Below are 16879 nucleotides of genomic sequence, written 5' to 3'. Positions count from 1 at the left end.
GGAATCTTTGGGTCATAGCTCTCCTCTTGCCTTAATACACCCAGCCTACCACCAAATCCCCTTGGTCTTGCTGTCTTGCTATTTCCCTCTCAAAATCATCTTTGATCTCCTCAATCTTGCCTGATCTCTTTCTAGAGGACTTTAGGTCGTCTGTCCACCTTCCAGCCCTCATCGCCCCAGGACACTCCCTTCACTGAGGCCTGGGGGGGGGGGTTCTTTGTGATTTTTCTAAAATATGTAACTTACAATACTCTTTCCATGTGAACCCTCTCTGACTTTTCAACTTTTGCAGTATGAACCCAAACCCCATGGCATGGTGTACAAAGCCTTTTAGCTAATGTCCTAGCCCAGTTTTACATGGGGAATGGCACCTCCTGTCAGCAAGTGTCCCACTCTGACCTCTGCTCTCTAAGCTAGAACGTTTGGTCCATCAGAAGGGGTGGCTGGGGAGCTCTGGAGATCTGTGAGGGATGGTGGGGAAACTCAAGTGCAATTATATATTGCTTTTCTTTCAAGAAATGCTTACCTGTCTCTGCTTCAACTTTTCCACCAGTGAACAAATACATTTGACAATGTGGAAAAGTCACATGAGTTTTTTTCTTTCTCCTAGCCATGGGTTTTTCTTAAGGGCATTCTTTCTTTCATCTGGTGAGCAGCACTCACTGTATATAGGAACACTTGGAAGAAACACAATAAAGGTTGCAAGGGTATGAACCCCTCTGGGCCACAGCACAGGATACTGGGAGGGGATTTGTGAGGATGTGGCTAATAGAAAGGTGGAGATCAGATTGGAGAATACAGGCAGGGCATTGGACTTTACGATGTTGATAGGTAGGGTTGTTCAGAGATGTATCGCTGTCACAGGAGTGGTAAAGGAAGGTGCATTTGTTGTTGTTTTGTAGAAGGATGCTACAGAAAGGATGGTCAGTGTGAAGACCTCACACTGGCTCAGGAATTGGAGAATATTGGGGTGGGGGGACTGTTGCTGGTGAATAGGTTCTTGTCTCATTGCCAAAAGAATTCAGAAATGAGACATGGAGGTCAAGAAAGTAAACTGGGGATTTATTAAGTGATAGGATGCTCTCAAAGGGAGAGTGGGCAGACTCAGGTGAGCAGCTGCACTGAGTTTCTTTGGCAAGTTGTTTACATAGGGTGTAAAAATGAATGGGTGGAATATTCATTGGAGAGGGAGGAGTTTGGGGGTCATATTCCCTGTTCTCTATCCTAGACCCACCTTCTCAAGGGGAGGAGGGATTTTTGTCCTTTTTCAGTTTGGATGGGAAGTGTCATGGCATCAGTGCATGATGGGTGCTTCTAATCTGCAAGGCTAAATTTACTGTAATGAGGGCATAATGAGCAAAAGGTTACATTTGGGCACCAGAGAGGCCTGCCTTTTCCCACCTTTCTTTGTCAGCCTCCAGGATACTTGTCACCCTAAAATGTATGTGTTCCTGTCAGTCCAGAGGTTCCTGCTTTTCTTTCTTTGCCCAGGGGCCCCTGTTTTTTTATATTGTATGGTTTCCTATATTTGACCCACACCCTTCCTTTTTGCATAATTCCTGCCATTTGGCCTGTTTCCCCCTTTCTCTGCTCATATCTAGCTGTCTGCCTGCTCTAACAGGACCTCTTTGAGTATGCTGGATCCCTGTCTACCTTTTACATGCTCCCACAGAGTCTGGGACATTTCGTCTGGGTCATGACATTAGTTTTGTTAGTAGATGTGGGTTTACTTTCCATCCTGATCTGGAGGCTTGAGCTCCATGGGAGCAGAAGTCTTGGCTGTGGTCCCAGCACCAACAAAAGGAAGGCACACAGTAGATGCTCAATAAACACTTGTGAACTGACTGCCGAGTGGATGACATCACTGCATCATGGCTCATTCTCGTGACCTCACTCATGCTTTCTGAACCCAACTTTTCCTTACCTGTAAAATATGGAGGAATCATTAGAAGGCCCTTGGTTTCCCCACTTCAAAGGACCATTATTCGTGTTGCTCTTGTTTTTCCCAGAGGCCTGCTACAGGGCATTCACTGTCTCGGGAGGCAACAAGGTTGCTTGTCATCCCTCTTTGGTGCATAAGTGATGTTTAAATCTTTTTTGAGGTCAACTGAATAGTTAGGAAGGAGGTACTGTGTGTGTAAGTGTGCGTGTGGACAAATGCATGAGTGTGAGAGAGTCAGTATATTAGTATGTTGTTGGGGGCAATGTTGTTCTTTATTGTTATTTCAGTTCCATTTTATCCAATCTTCAGGAAGGAAGGAAAGACTGGGGAGAAAAACAGAAAGTATTCTGGGCTGCTGCTGTAGTCTTTCTCTCTGTTCTATCTCACATTCGTAGGCAGAGACCCTCCCCTGAGCTTCTCAACCTACCCCAAATCCACAGCATTGATTAGAGGATTAAGTCTGGAGTTCAAAACCTCATGTTCCCACTGAGACTTTCAGTAGATGTTTAATATCCTTGAGCTTCTTTTTTTTCACATTTATAGCAGAATATAATCACTATTGTACATTGTTGTTGCCATGAACTCTGACTCAGGGGAGTGGCTGGTTCCTCTTAGAGATGGGTGCAGGAATCTTAGAGCGGATCTTGGGGAGGGGCCAGAAACAGACTCAAGGGGCCTGCATCCTGGACATTCCCTAAGTACCACCTTGTTCTCCTTCATCAAGTGAAATGTCCTGAATAAGCACACAAGGGCTTGCCCAAGCCTAGGCACAGAATAGGCCCTCCACATACATGTCCATCCTCTTCTCCAAGTGCATCTTTCAGAAGCAAATCAACATTTTCGTCACTCAGGCTAGTGTTGGAATAAGAATAAGGAATTAGGGAGGGACCGCCTCCCGGACGGGACCCTCACTTCACTTCTGAACAGGTGGGACTCCACCAGCAGAAACCGGAGGAGCCCTGCCTCCCAGGAAAGAATGCCATCTGTTTGTCTTTGGGTCATGAAACAGGATTCTGTGGTTCTGTCTTGATGACTTTGCATTGTGAAAAGTGCCTGAAGTTATTCATGAGCTAGTCACGCTCTTTGTGAACGATTTTAGAAAATGCTTTAGGAAATCATCTCTAATTGACCATCATTTATATTTTCATTTATGAAAGTGCCTGAAGCCAGCACGAGCTGCTTTGCCATCCTTGAACTTGGCAGCCTGCTTGGAACTGATAGACGTTAGGAAAACCCAGAGACCCAGGAGTCTGGGTACCATTCTGACAAAGCTGCACTTCTCATTTCTTTAAACTTAAAAAGTATGTATAAATTCTATGCTCAACATTTTTTGAGTGGTACTTCCTTACCCCTTCTGTTACGTGGTGCGCATGATGGTGGATGCTGAGGGTACCTTTCAGATCTGATCATCGAATGCCAGGTGGCTCAGCTCCTGGTTGTAGGGATATGTCTGTGTGGTGGGTCAAACCACCACCCACCCCACTGCCTGAAATGACAGCCTTAGAAAATGTATTTGAGCAGTCATCCAGAGCAGTGCCTTTGAAATTAACTTTATAAATAACAGTTGGAAAAAGCAAAAGGATGAGTTAAAAAAAAATCATGGCTCAATAAGGTTTATGGCTTCCTTAGAAACACAATTTTGTTTCCCATCTCAAATTTGTATTAAGTGTGGTTTTCTGCTTATTCTCCACGTGCAGACCTGCCTTCCACCCAACCACAGACTCGCAATCCATCCTCTATTCCACCTCCTTCCCTTTGACATACTGTTTCCTCTAGAAACACCTTCTTTTCCTCCACGTGGCTAACTTGGATGTGTTCTTTGCTACTCCGCTTCAGGTGTAACATCCCTGAAGACTTCCTGTGATTTTTCTTCCCTTTGCATGTTTTTTCTAAGCATTTCCCTTTCCCTTCTCATAATGGTCTTATTATTCTGGGCTGCACACCAGGCTGTGTGTGTCTGGGGAGAAAGGCTGCATCTTTCTTCTCTCAGTCGGTGTCAGTAACACCTTTCTTGGCATATCCAGGGGCGTGGATCTCAGTCTACTCTGTGTTGATGGAGGTGCTGCCCTGGGACCCCTGCACTGGGCACCAGGAAGATGTAAAGAAATGAGCAGGAAAGAGCTCCTTGTTACAGGGAAGCAGCAGCATGGTCCCCAACCAGGGAGTAAATCACAAATCGTGACCCAGGATTCCAGTGAATTTGCGTTGCTTTGTATCGTTAGAATTGGTGGTCATCAAAACTTAAAAAAAAAAAAAAAAAAGTTCAAACACACGCACAACTAGCATTAGTTCCAAATATTGTAAAACTGTAAGTGCCGTGATCAAAAGCATCTATACTCAAAAGCAACTGGATCGTAAAAAGTGAACATAAAATTTACAAAGCTGCCTCACCATGAATACTTTCAAGACTAATTATGATCTCGAGTTCTAACTACTATTGCCTTCAAACCCCCTAAATCATACACAAATAAGAGGAGAGAGTTTTTAAATGTAAGTGAACACTAATTAGGTCTCAGAAGAAAGGCAGATAGATCTTTAGTAGCGCAATGAAACCTCCGAGCGCATGAAGCATCAGCTGGTCCTTCCCCTGGAGTTTCGTGGTCTGTGCCTCCTACACGACTAAATTCAGAGGGCAAGACTGAACCAGAGGAACCTGTTTGGTTTCATTCACACAGAGCAACGGAAAAAAAGAAATAAACTCCCAATTTTACAATTTAATGCATCTTCCTTTTGTTGAAAAAAGGTTGCCACCATGTGATGCAGGCAGTAGAGAAACAGTGGGTCTAGACAGAGTCCCACGGAAGGGAGACGATGGGTCTGCATTTACCCCCCAGGAATGAGTCTCCTTTTCAATGCAAATGACTTTTCCCTTAAAGGTAAGGGAGGTCGTAGAATATTCTGTACAAATGTAAACAGAAATAGAAGATAATTGTTGCTTATGAAGGTGCTTAGAATAGGGCTGAACGAAGTAAACCAGAACCCATCACCGAATAGGCTGGAAGACGTGGTACCTGTTTATTACTTCCTCTGAGAGCTTTCAAGGTTGTTTTTGAATAAGAAATGAATTGAGCCCTGGAAAACCATCATAGCTGAGTGGATCTGGGAAGGCCCAGTGCCTCGCAGTTACTGACTCATGAGAAATTCTCAAGTAGCTGAGAATATTTTCTTTAGGGTAGCTGATTCTTTTCAGTTCTAATCTGTCCTCACCTTGCCGAAGATAGAAAGTAAGGCGAATAACCATCATGTTTCATTTTGCCATGAAAATTGACTTTATCTTCCACGAACTTTGCAATTCCTTTCAGTATAAGCTGTCTCTTTTTCAAAGAAGCTTAAAAATGCAAGGTTTTTTTTTTTTTAATTGGGAGGCATCTCATGAAATTTAGCATGCATTTGTGCATGCAGTGATTTGAGAACAAGCTCAGGACATATGGGTTTGGCTTCAGAATAGCCACAAACTGTGTTTTCATGTTTTCTCGGTGAGTTCTAAGTAGGATTATTATACAGAGATATGCCTTCATCTAAATAGGTTTTATTACATGTTGTATCTTTACATGATGAGTGCTAAGGAAGGGAGGCCAAGCGTGGACGCCACCCTTCCATGTTTGTGAGGTTCTGGGAAATGCAGATCACAGTCAGGTAAGAGGGCAAGTCTTTGTGAAATGGCTGACATTTAAATGTTCGACCAGGCTAGACAAATTAAATCTCCCCCATATGTACAGTTAGCGTAAAGTACTAACGTGTATGAAATATTTTTGAGGTCTAAAGATGAAATATGAGAAAAGCATTTAAGACAATTCCTAGAACAAAATGGGCAATAAATGATATTTTAATGATACTGATTATGACAATAGCTAACATTTATAGCTATAGCAATGATAATTCTTATAATTATTATTACCAACCTTTGACCAATTGCTTACATTTTATATGTTTAAGCATGGATGAGATTAAAGGAGATATATTTCATATATCACTGAAACTCCCTATTCATTCATTTATTCTATTAAAAAACATATAATAAATATTTACTGAGCTCCCCCACCCCACCCTGACTATGTGCTAGGAAATTTTCCTGACACTGAGAATACCCCAGGGAAAATACAGGTAAATTTCTCTTATCAGGGATATTTCAATTAAACATAGGATGAAAATCACTAAACAAATTGAAAAACGTAAAAATTAACACATGAGTAGGTTGGTGATAATACTGTAAAAAAAAAAGAAAGTTATTTGAAAGATCAGGCCTTTCCAACAATGTCTGGCCAAAATCTACAGTAAGAAATGTTTTCACATAATGACCCAGCAAGGGTTTGTATGTCTGAAACAATATTTTCCCTACGTATGGTGGACCATATTCAAATTTTCTGTTCTAGATGCTTCTACCTTATTAAAATCTCCGCTCTTATCCATTCTAATGGATGGAGATAGGCAATAAATAGTAATTGTAAGAGGAAGCAAAATATTACAAGAAGATAAGCTCTGTTGGGAAAAATGCAAGGTAAAGGAATTGGAGGCGTGTATGAGGAGGGTGGGGATCTTGCAGGTTGTAGTATGATCGTAAGAGAAGAACTCTTGAAACTAGCGATATTTGAGCAAAGACATGGCGGAGTTGGGGATGGGGTGGAGTCGCCTTGTGCATATCCAGAGAAGATCATTCCAAACAGAGAAAACAGGGAATGCAAAGTACTGAAACAGAAGTGTGCTTGTTCTTTGGGAACTGGTGAGGAGAGCAGGGTGGCTGGGCCCCAGGGGCAAAGGGGAGGAAGTAGATAATGAAGAGAGAGGTAAGGAAGACCTGAGGACCTTGTAATCACAGCAAAGATATTGACTTCTGCTCTGGGAAAGATGATGGGCACCCCCTGCAGGGCTTTGAGCAGAGGCCTGATGAGCATATTTGTGCATTAACAGGATTGCTCTAGATGCTCTGGTGAGAACAGCCTATGAAAGATTACACTAGTAAGAGACTAGTTAGGAGGATGTTGAAATAGTCTGGATGAGAAACGTTGGTCGATTGGGTGAGGATGGTAATGATGGAATCGGTGGGGAGTGAAAGAAGGGGTTAGACTCAAGAGACATTCTAAAGAGTGGAGCATAAAACTATGTCAAAAGCCCATGGGACATAAGGTATGAAAAAAAGACATCAAGGAGGAAGCCACGGTGTTCTGGCAGAGCACCTGGAAGTATAGGATGGCTGATGCTCAAGTTGGGAAGAGTCATAGAAATAGTAGATCAAGAAGAGATTGTAAGTTCACTGTTGGAGGTACAGATCATAGAATGGAGGAGTCTGGAATGGCGGGCAGAAGACCAGGCTGGGGATATAAATTTAGAACCTGGTCTGCATTGACATAGTATACTAGATTCAGCAGTGTCTCCCCTAAATTTGTATCCACCTGGAACCTCTGAATATAAACTTATTTGGAAAAAGGGTCATAAGAGACGTAATTAGTTAAGATGAGGTCACGCTGGACTAGAGTGGGCCTTGAATCTAATCACTGGTGTCCTTTTAAGAAAGGAAAGATATGGACACAGAGACTTAGAGATACAGAGACACACAAAGGGAAGAAGGCCGCCTAGCATGACAGTAGAGGCAGAGACGGGAATGATTTAGTGACAAGCCAAGGAACACCAAGCATTGCCAGGAGCTACCAGAAACTAGGAAGAGACAAAGAAATACTTCCCCTAGAGCATTTAATAGAGACACGGACCAGCTGACACTTGGATTTCAAACCTCTAGCAACCAGAACTGTGTGGTGCAGCAACCCTACGACACCAAAAAAGATGGTGTTTGGAGCCATAACGCTGGATGAGATCGTCAAGTCAATGAGTGTTGACAGTGAAAAGAAGTCCACAGACTAAGCCACTTCTCTGTTCACATCAGCTCCTCCATCTTCTTGACCAGACATGCCTTTGGGGCCAACGTGGTGTCATGGAAGAACACCTGTTAAAGTTCTGTGCTCCTCGGTCTGCATTCCTCATTTCATTATGGATATCATTATTATTAGTTATGATGATTATGTTTTGCTTGTAGAGCATTTTATTTCCCTGAAATGATATTTTCTAATCTGAGAATTTGATTTAAAAAACGTCTTTAGGAATAGGTTGAAAGCCTAATTACATGGTCGCCATATAAGTAGGCGAGTATGACCTTGTTTTCGCCTACTTCAACTAGATTCTGAACTCCTTCAATATAGGATTGTAACATTATAACTGTATGTTAATTAGCGTCTGACTCACAGTAGGCATCAAACAACGGTTCATTTATAATTTTGGTGAATGGTAATAGCATTCTTCAGACCAGCTATTTTATTTAACAGATGTCTTCTGGAGACTTCAGATAAGAGGTTCGTGTTATTTGCTGTAGACACAAAGATGAGTAAGCAGCTGTTTCTCCTAGAGAAGCTTAAATTCAAGGAGAGAGACAAATGAAGCATGATAAATTGAGCACGGTGAGCACAGTGACAATACAGTTGAAGGAAAGATAATATTGGCCTTACCTGACCTGGGCCACATCAGTTGGGTCTTAATGAATGAAGAGGGTCTTGCTATACAGATAAGGAGGCAGGGGAATTTCCAGGGGAAGAAATAAAAGACACACAGGCAAGGAGGAGCATTATTTAAAGGGATGCTGATGGTTCAGGTGTGTTAAGTTATGAATAATATGTATATGATAAAGTTGGAAAGGTCACAAAAGGCCCTTGCATGTCGGGCTAAGAAGTGGAAATGTATCATGCAAAATTAGGGAGACTTGGTCTTTTTTAAAGCACTGAAATCATATGGCCGAGTAAGTATATAATTCTCACCCTAATGACAGTGTTGAGACAGATTAGTGTCGGAAAACTGGAAAAGTGGGAACAAGGAAAACAAAACAAAATAAAATGATGTTTTGAAAAAACTGAAGTGGGAGAATCTTTATCCTCAGGCTCACCTCAAGACCTCACGTAGATAGCTTTTGGACTTTCCAGTTGTGAGTTTCCAGTCCATAAATTTCACAATATCATGAGTAGGTGATGGTCAAGAATTACATAAAGAGTAAAATGGCTGAAAGGAACATAGCTGTCCTTTGTTGAGTAATGGAGCCGTCTTGCCTATAGGCTTATCAGAGACACCCAGGGAGAAGGTCATGTGAAGAAGATGGGGATTGGAGCTAAGCACCTACAAGCCAGGGAATGACAAGGAACGCAGGCATCCACTAGAGGACAAGAAGAAACATGGAAGAATCCTAGCCTAGAGCCTTTGAGAGACTATTTCAGACTTCTAGCCTCTGGAATTGGAAACAATAAATTAATGTTTAAAAAAGAAAGAAAGGCAGTACTACTTACAGTAGCCAAGACACAGAAACAACCTAAATGTCCATTGACAGATGACTGGATAAAGAAGTTGTGGTATATTGATACAATGGAATACTACTCAGCCATAAAAAGAATAAAATAATGCCATTTGCCACAACACGGGTGGACCTGGAGATCATCATTCTAAGTGAAAAGTAAGTTAGACAGAGAAAGAAAATACCATATGATATTACTTATATGTGGAATCCATCCCACCCCCCCAAAAAAAACACAAATGAACTGATTTACAAAACAGAAACAGACTCATAGACATAGAAAACAAACTTATAGTTACCAGGGAAGAAAGGGGGTGGGGAGAGATAAATTGAGAGTTCGAGATTTGCAGATACAAACAACTATATATAAAACAGATAAAAAAAACAAGGTCCTACTGTACAGCACAGGGGACTATATTCAATATCTTGTAGTAACCTATAGTGAAAAAGAATATGACAAGGAATATATGTATGTATATTTATGACTGAAACATTATATGCTGTACACCAGAAATTGATACAACATTGTAAACTTAGTTCAATTTTTTATAAAAGGAAGGGAGGAGGAAGGGACGGAGGGAAGGAAAAAAGGAGAGAAGAAATAGACGAGTAAATAAACAACACAACCCAGTACGTGTTAGGATCAAAGTGAGCACAGGACTTGTAGGAGCCAAAGAGGGCGCCTTGGAGAAGCCAGATAAGGCTTCCTGGAAGAGGTAATCATGCTTAGTTTTGGAGTCTGTGTAGGAACAAGCTTAATGGGCAAGTTTGGAGTGGAAGACCATTCTGGATGAGATGAACACATGGGACCATTGTGTTCCATGGAAAACCATGCACTTCAGACCTAACAAGACTTAGTTTCTAAATCTGCGTCCATCGTTTGCTACAAATGATGAAAAGTTACTCACCTCCCCACACCTCTGTTTCTTCATTTGTAAAACAGAGGAAGGGAAAAAAATATTGTAGATGAAAGAGGAGTCATAAGCAGGAACTCAAGCTGGATATAAGCCAAGGGGTCATAACTTTGTCCAGCAAGTAGCAAGGAAGTTTAATAGAATATGACGACATCTTCTTTGACTTAAAGTAGATTCCTTATCATTGTGTTTAAACACATTCTTTTGTAATTGAGATCTCCCCAATATTTTTAAGTGACATGAATATATTTGTTCAATTCTAAAAATAATGACATGGATTTTGCCAGAAGACCTTTAAAAAAAAAGACAAGATAGATCTGGAGCGCCCCAACATTAATAGGATGCATTAAAACTTTTACAGCATACTTCTGTTCACCAAAAGTCATCTGATTATATATATATATGTCTATTCCAGAAGCACATTTGGCAAAGCCGTGACTGGGGCTGAAGGCATTTTCACATATAATTTCCACACAACGAACATCTTATTTCAGTCCATATTCACACACACAGAAATGCACGCTCTTTATAATGTAGAAATGTAACATATATTAATAGAACAAAAACATTGAGACCATAGAGGAGAATACATTATAGTACCTTAGATAAATCATAGTGAGAACCTAGCTGGGACAATTCATCTTTTTGTTTATTAGATTCATAGATAGCGTCTTCCCTCAGTCAGTTCCCCATCTGTGACGGTCAGGACCAAAAGGAGAGGGCGAATCAGGAGAACCAGGCGCAGCTGTACAGAGCTTCCTCCATTTGCTGACTCTTGGGTGATGGCCCCATCGCCCCAGATTATTTTCCCCTGTCCTGCCTTGCGTGACTTTTTGTATTTTCCGTTGTGTCCTGAACTTCCCTGAAGGCAGTTAGGGAGAAAGTGAGTTCTAGGAAGTCATGGGAATTGAAGAGCGTGGAAGAGAACTTCGTCTCATTAAAGTTCTCATAATCTAATTACAAAATAAACTTGTGGTTGTTTTCTTTTCCAAACTGGTATTGTGGTTTCTGATCACACACACATACACACACACACACACACACAGTTTTCAGCTACACTCAGGATTTCCTAGATGGACCTAGATGCTGTAGTAACAGCATATTTGCAATACCATTTAAAAATGTGAATGATGAAGGGGGAGGGTATAGCTCAAGTGACAGAGCCCGTGCTTAGCATACACGAGGTCCTGGGTTCAATCCCCGGTACCTCCATTATAAATAATAATAACTAAATAAACAAACCTAATACCTGCCCCTTCAAAAAAATACAACAGGGTTCAGCAAATGGTAAAAAAAAATAATAAATAAATTTTTTTTAATGTGAATGATGAAAGAATTGAGACGTGTGTCCCTAGAGAATAGTCATAATCAATGAAAAGACAATCTGATCCTATGTTTGCATTTTACAAGTCCCGCTTTTAATTCTAATTTCTCATGTTTTTCTTCCAAGGAAGCTTACAAGTTCGTTATCAGCTAAGCAAGGAAAAACCTCACGTATTCACCATCGATACGGAGAACTTTGCCGACAGGAGACTGCACCACTTGAAGATCAGCCGAGAAGGCAGAGGGCTTACCATTCAGGTAACTCACTTCCCTTCTTCTCATTCAACCAAACGTGTCTTGGCTGCTGAAGAAAACTTTTCTGAGCTTCGATGCCCAGCCAAGTGTGGAGCCAAGTTCTGGGGGTGGATGTGAGCTGCGCTCAACCCCAGCCTTTGGAGAACTGGACTAGTGGTCCTCAGAGCGCCTTCCCCTTCCCACCAGCATCATCATCACCTGGGATCTTGTAAGAAATGCAAATTCTCTTGCCCCACATCAGATCTACTTAACCAGAAGCTGTTTTGGGGGCGAGGGGACAGCAGGTGACCCTGATGCCTGTTCAATTTTGATAACCCATAACTGTGGTATAATGAGGGAGATAAGGAGTGGGAGGAATCACAAGGGACCGACAAGGTCTAAGGTCGGAGTGTGCGCAGGTGATGTGGGAGCACGGAGGAGGGCACTCTTCTCATCTAGGCATCAGTGCACTTGCCCCTTGAACAACCAGGAGAGGAGGTTAGGGGTGCCAGCCCTCTGCACAGTCAAAAGTCTGAGTCGCTATGGATGGTCCTCCCTGAACTCAGTTCTTCTGTATCCATGGTTCCACATCTGTGAATTCAAGCAATGGAAGATCTTGTACTATTGTAGTATTTACTGGTGAAAAACTTCTCATATAAGTGGACCTGCATGGTTCAAACCCATATTGTTTAAGGGTCAACTGGATTTACTTTCTGGAGGAAGTTAGCAGTAAACTGAGTCTGGAAGGTGAGTAGGAGTTGGTTAGGTGGAGAAGAAAGAGGGCAGTGTTCAGGCAGAGGGTCCGAGTCAAGATCTGCAAAACTGTCTGAAAGAGTGTAGTGCATAGAGGGCGCACCACAAAGGTCCAGTGATCTTGGTTTGAGGAGCAGCAGCAGGTGACGGTGGATCACGGTAGAAAATGGGCAGAGTCCCCATCATCCTCTTTAGAATCAGGACCTCAAGTGAGCTCTTCAATCTACCCAGAAATCACCCCATTTTTTAAAAAATTCACCCATCCTCCTGATCTCCTAGATGCCAATTTTAACCCTTCTCTTTCTCCTTCTACCACCAACAATTCCAATTCTACCTCCACTCTTGACAGATGACTTTGCTTCCTTCTTTCTTATAAAAAAAAAATGCAGCATTCAGAAAAGGAAATCCACACACTCTCAGCACACGTGTCCACCTGCCTGCTTCTCTGTCTGTTCCCCCTCTTTCCCTTCTGTTGCTGAATATGGCCAGTTCGTGGCTCTAGTTAAGACCTGACCCACCACTTGTGGACCAGATCTCAGACATCACTACAGCATTACCACCCCCCTTCCCTTTTTTCCAGCTCTACTACATGGCTTCCCAAAGCATAATGCATGCAAGTATTACAAGCATTAAAGAAAACCAAAAACCCTGTGTCAGGAGGGAAGGGAAGCTTTCTTACTGTCCTATCGACTTCATACATGGCCCCATTTTCTCTTTCAGTTTATTGCTCAAATCCTTGGAAATGTTGCTTATATACTTAGTATCCAAATGTCCTCTTCCTTTTTTCTTAAACCCACCCGATGAAGATCTTGTCACTGGGCTACCTCAAAATGACACTTCAGGTGACTTGATCTTGCAAGATCCATGACCTTTTCCTCACGTGTCCTCTCGCTGGCATCTGACTCAGTGGTGCTCTCTGCTTTTGAAGCTGACTGGTGTTTGGCTACAAGGACACCACGCTCACCTTTTCTTCCTCCTGCTTCTGACGGATGCTCATTCTCATCTCTTCTGCTGGTCCTGCCTCATCATCCACACTCTCATCTCTGGAGAATCCCAGGACTCTAAGTTCCTTCTCTTTTGCATGCACACTCATTCCATGGCGAATCCCGTTCAAACTCACATTCTCAGATATCATGTCTATACTTATGGACCAATCCCAAATGTATATCTAACTGCAGCCCTTTGGCCGAATTCCAGAGCTATTTGGATGTCTGCTAGGCATCTTGAAGGTAGCATATTTACAGCTGAGTTACTGAGATTCTTCCCCCACACAATCCCCTTTCCCCATCTCCTTCCACATCTCAGGTCCTGACAGCTCCATGCTTGCATTTTCTTGGTCTTCAAATTGTGGTGTCATCTTGGAAACCTCTCTTTCTCTCACAGGCAACATCCTGATGGTAACAGCTTCCACTCTGCCTCAAGCCATCCTCATCCTTTCCTTGGATTGTTGCAGTTTGAAGTTTGTCTCTTCATTGACATGTCCCTGCTCATCTTTTTGTTCCACTTCAGCCTCTTGTCAACACAGCAGCCAGGGGGATCCTATTAAGACATCAGTCATATTGCAGCATTTTTCTCTCCAAAACCCTTCAGTTGTTGCCACAAGACTGGCCTCTGCATGCGTTGAGACTCGGAGGCAGTTTTGGAAGAATCAGAAAAGAATGGTTTTCTTGCTTTGCCAGGCAAAGGGAAGTCGCAGCAGGGTCATGCCTTAGGGACTGTGAATCCATCTTGGGTTTGGGGTCTTGAGGTTTTATAGAAAAACTGGATGGAACAGAAAATGTGATAGCAATCAGGGCATTTCACAGCCTGCTACATTCCTCTTAACTTCGATGAATCCTCTTGGCATCATAGGGGACCTCCAGAGGGTCTGTCCATTCTTCTGAGGTTATCAGCCTGTTACCTCCTTCCTGGAGCGTAGCCTGTTGGTTAGAGCTATTCCCAGTAAAGAATGTGTACGGAGAGGAGAGCTTAATGGAAAAGTCTGGGAGTTAGAACAAACGCAGTGAGGGAGAAAAGGCAAGTTGCAGGATGTCTTAGTCAGAACGAATCAGCAGTTTTAGCATCAGGGAAGCCAGTTTGTAAGTTTGTTTCCTATTCCTTCACAACAGTTTCCTTTCTCAGATAGAGGAAAAGCCAAAGACCTAGCAGTGGCTTCAGAGGATTTCCACGACCCCACACCCGTTGTTCCCTTCCTGATGTGACTTCTCTGAGCTCACCCATCACTGTCCCGTCACCTACGCATGTCACCCTGGCCTCCTGGCTGTTCCCAGAGCTCTCAAACTCGGTTGAGCTTGCTTTGCCTGGAATGCTACTGCCCATACACCTGCATTGCCAGCTGTCCTTGCCCATCAGCCAGGACTTCACTGGAAACGTCATCTTCAATGACACCATCTCTGATCACCGTATTTAATACAGCAGCCTCGCTCCTTGACCTCAACTCTAAGGCACTTAAACACTATCTAGCATTCAGTGTAACTTACCTACTTACTGTCTTGTCCCCTCTCCCTCCTCTAGAATGTAAGCTTCACGAGGACAGGGATTTTGGTCTCTTTTCATTCCCACGGAACTCCCACTTTGTCGAGCAGTGCCTAACCTACGGCAGGTTCTTAATAAATACATGTGAACTAAATGGATGAATTCCACAAGGCTTACTGTTCTGTGTAGAGATCATTAAATTGGCCCTGTGGAGGGGGAGGAGGAAGTATCATGGGGTCAATTTTCATTTCCAGAGGCGCTATGATCTGTCTGTGGAAATATGTATTTGAGAGTGATGAGACATGAGGCAGAGACCAGGCAGGAAGAGAAGAGGAGGGTCCTCATCAGTGCAGTGGGCAGCCAGTGACAGGGGAACTGAGAGAGGTCTGGAAGTAACATCAGTAGCACTGGGTGACCCTTTGGGTATGGACTATGGGAGAAGTCAAGATTGACCGTTCATTTTCTTGATTGGGTGGAAGTTCCGGAATAATTGGCAAATACCCAGCACAAATCGCAGTTCCTGAGTGATAATAACTGAATGGACTTACCTCTAGAATTAACTCTGGAATTTAGGGGTCAAAAAGTCTTCAGAGCAAATTCGGGCTGAAGCCAGATTGGAGGATAAAAGCGATGGAAACGAAGACTTCTTGTTTGAATATGTTTTGCCTGAGGTCTTGCTGGGACATTGGGGACACATTCTGGTGGGCATTAGTATAAAAGGCTCCTTTTCTTTTTCTTTATATTTCCTGTCCTCTTTTCCAACAATGAAAGACACAAATAGGGCAGCAAGGGAACAGTAAGGCGTATTCCCTCCTCTTCTGCAGCTAAAGGATTTCTACCAAAGAACGAATAGTCCATGATGAACATACGTTGGGGGAAGACATATGATTTCCAAAGCACTGAAGGAGCAGAAAGATCCAGAGGCTGAGAGTCTAATTGTTTTTTTTTTTTTCAACTTGAAATCAGTTTATTGATTTATTAACACAACACACTTGTCTCTGTGACACTCCTACCCTCATCCTACTGTTCCTTTTTCCTCCTCACTTAGAACAGGCTGTACAGTAAGAACAGAAAAGGTAAAGCTACTGCTATATGCCCAGTCTCACCCCTCAGCTGGCGCAGAGTCCCCGACCTTCCTCACAACCTGTTAGAAGGAGAGGGCAGATGCTTATCACTAAACTCAGCCAGAGGCATCCAAGTGCTCAGAACGGTCTTCACAAGGCCTCCAGGCCCTGAATGGTCATACCTTCTCCTCTCTGCTCTGTGTGCTGTAGGAAGCAGTCCTTAGGGACCGGGCTGCAGCCCAGAGGACAAACTCCTGGTGACAATCTGAGAATTGTCATTTGCCTAGTGGTTCCGAAGGCTCAAGTCTTCAGGCAACCTAAGGTTTGAAGGAAAATAGTGCTTCACCCCCTCACCCCCTCACCAAGAGTAATTAAAAATAAAAACAATACTAAAACATAACATAAACACAACAAAATGTAACAAAATAATGAATTTCCCATTGAATACTTCAGAGATTGCCTATGCCCTATCATAAATGTCAACATATTAGAAATAAATATTTGTGGTACATCCCCTGTTTTGTTGTTGGAGTTTGCCCTGTGCGTTTGCTAAGCTTTTCAAATCGGTGACCCAGCCCCTGGGCCAGTCTTAGTGAAGCTCTTGCTCTATGTCAGAGCTGGAACCTGTCCCCCAGCTATCCAGAGTCACCAGTCACCAGAAGCCTCAAGCCTTCTCTGAGTCACCCTGTCCTCCTTTCCAAACCTTTACAAATACTGATTTTCTTAAAACTCCCTTTAACTAAGTGTTATTGACCTTCTCTCTCTTTCCTTTGTCCTCCAGGTAAAGTGTCAGGACAGGTAAGTCCCCACAGAGTAGAGAGGTAGGGCAGGAATGACTCGTGTACCAGAA

General features: G+C 42.8%; 1 protein-coding gene across 2 annotated transcripts in view; it reads left to right on the top strand.

Moving 5' to 3' along the window:
* CNTNAP5 (contactin associated protein family member 5) overlaps positions 1-16879 on the top strand; it is a 733870-nt gene that overhangs the window by 672205 nt on the left and 44786 nt on the right. For both annotated transcript variants that reach the window (XM_045516101.2, XM_045516108.2), the window contains exon 20: positions 11631-11761. In XM_045516101.2, coding sequence (XP_045372057.2) covers positions 11631-11761 — 131 coding nt within the window. The remainder of the gene's footprint in view (positions 1-11630; positions 11762-16879) is intronic.

Source organism: Camelus bactrianus, chromosome 5 (genome assembly GCF_048773025.1).
Source record: "Camelus bactrianus isolate YW-2024 breed Bactrian camel chromosome 5, ASM4877302v1, whole genome shotgun sequence".
NCBI lineage: Eukaryota > Metazoa > Chordata > Mammalia > Artiodactyla > Camelidae > Camelus > Camelus bactrianus.
This window is presented reverse-complemented; position numbering and strand designations above follow the sequence as displayed.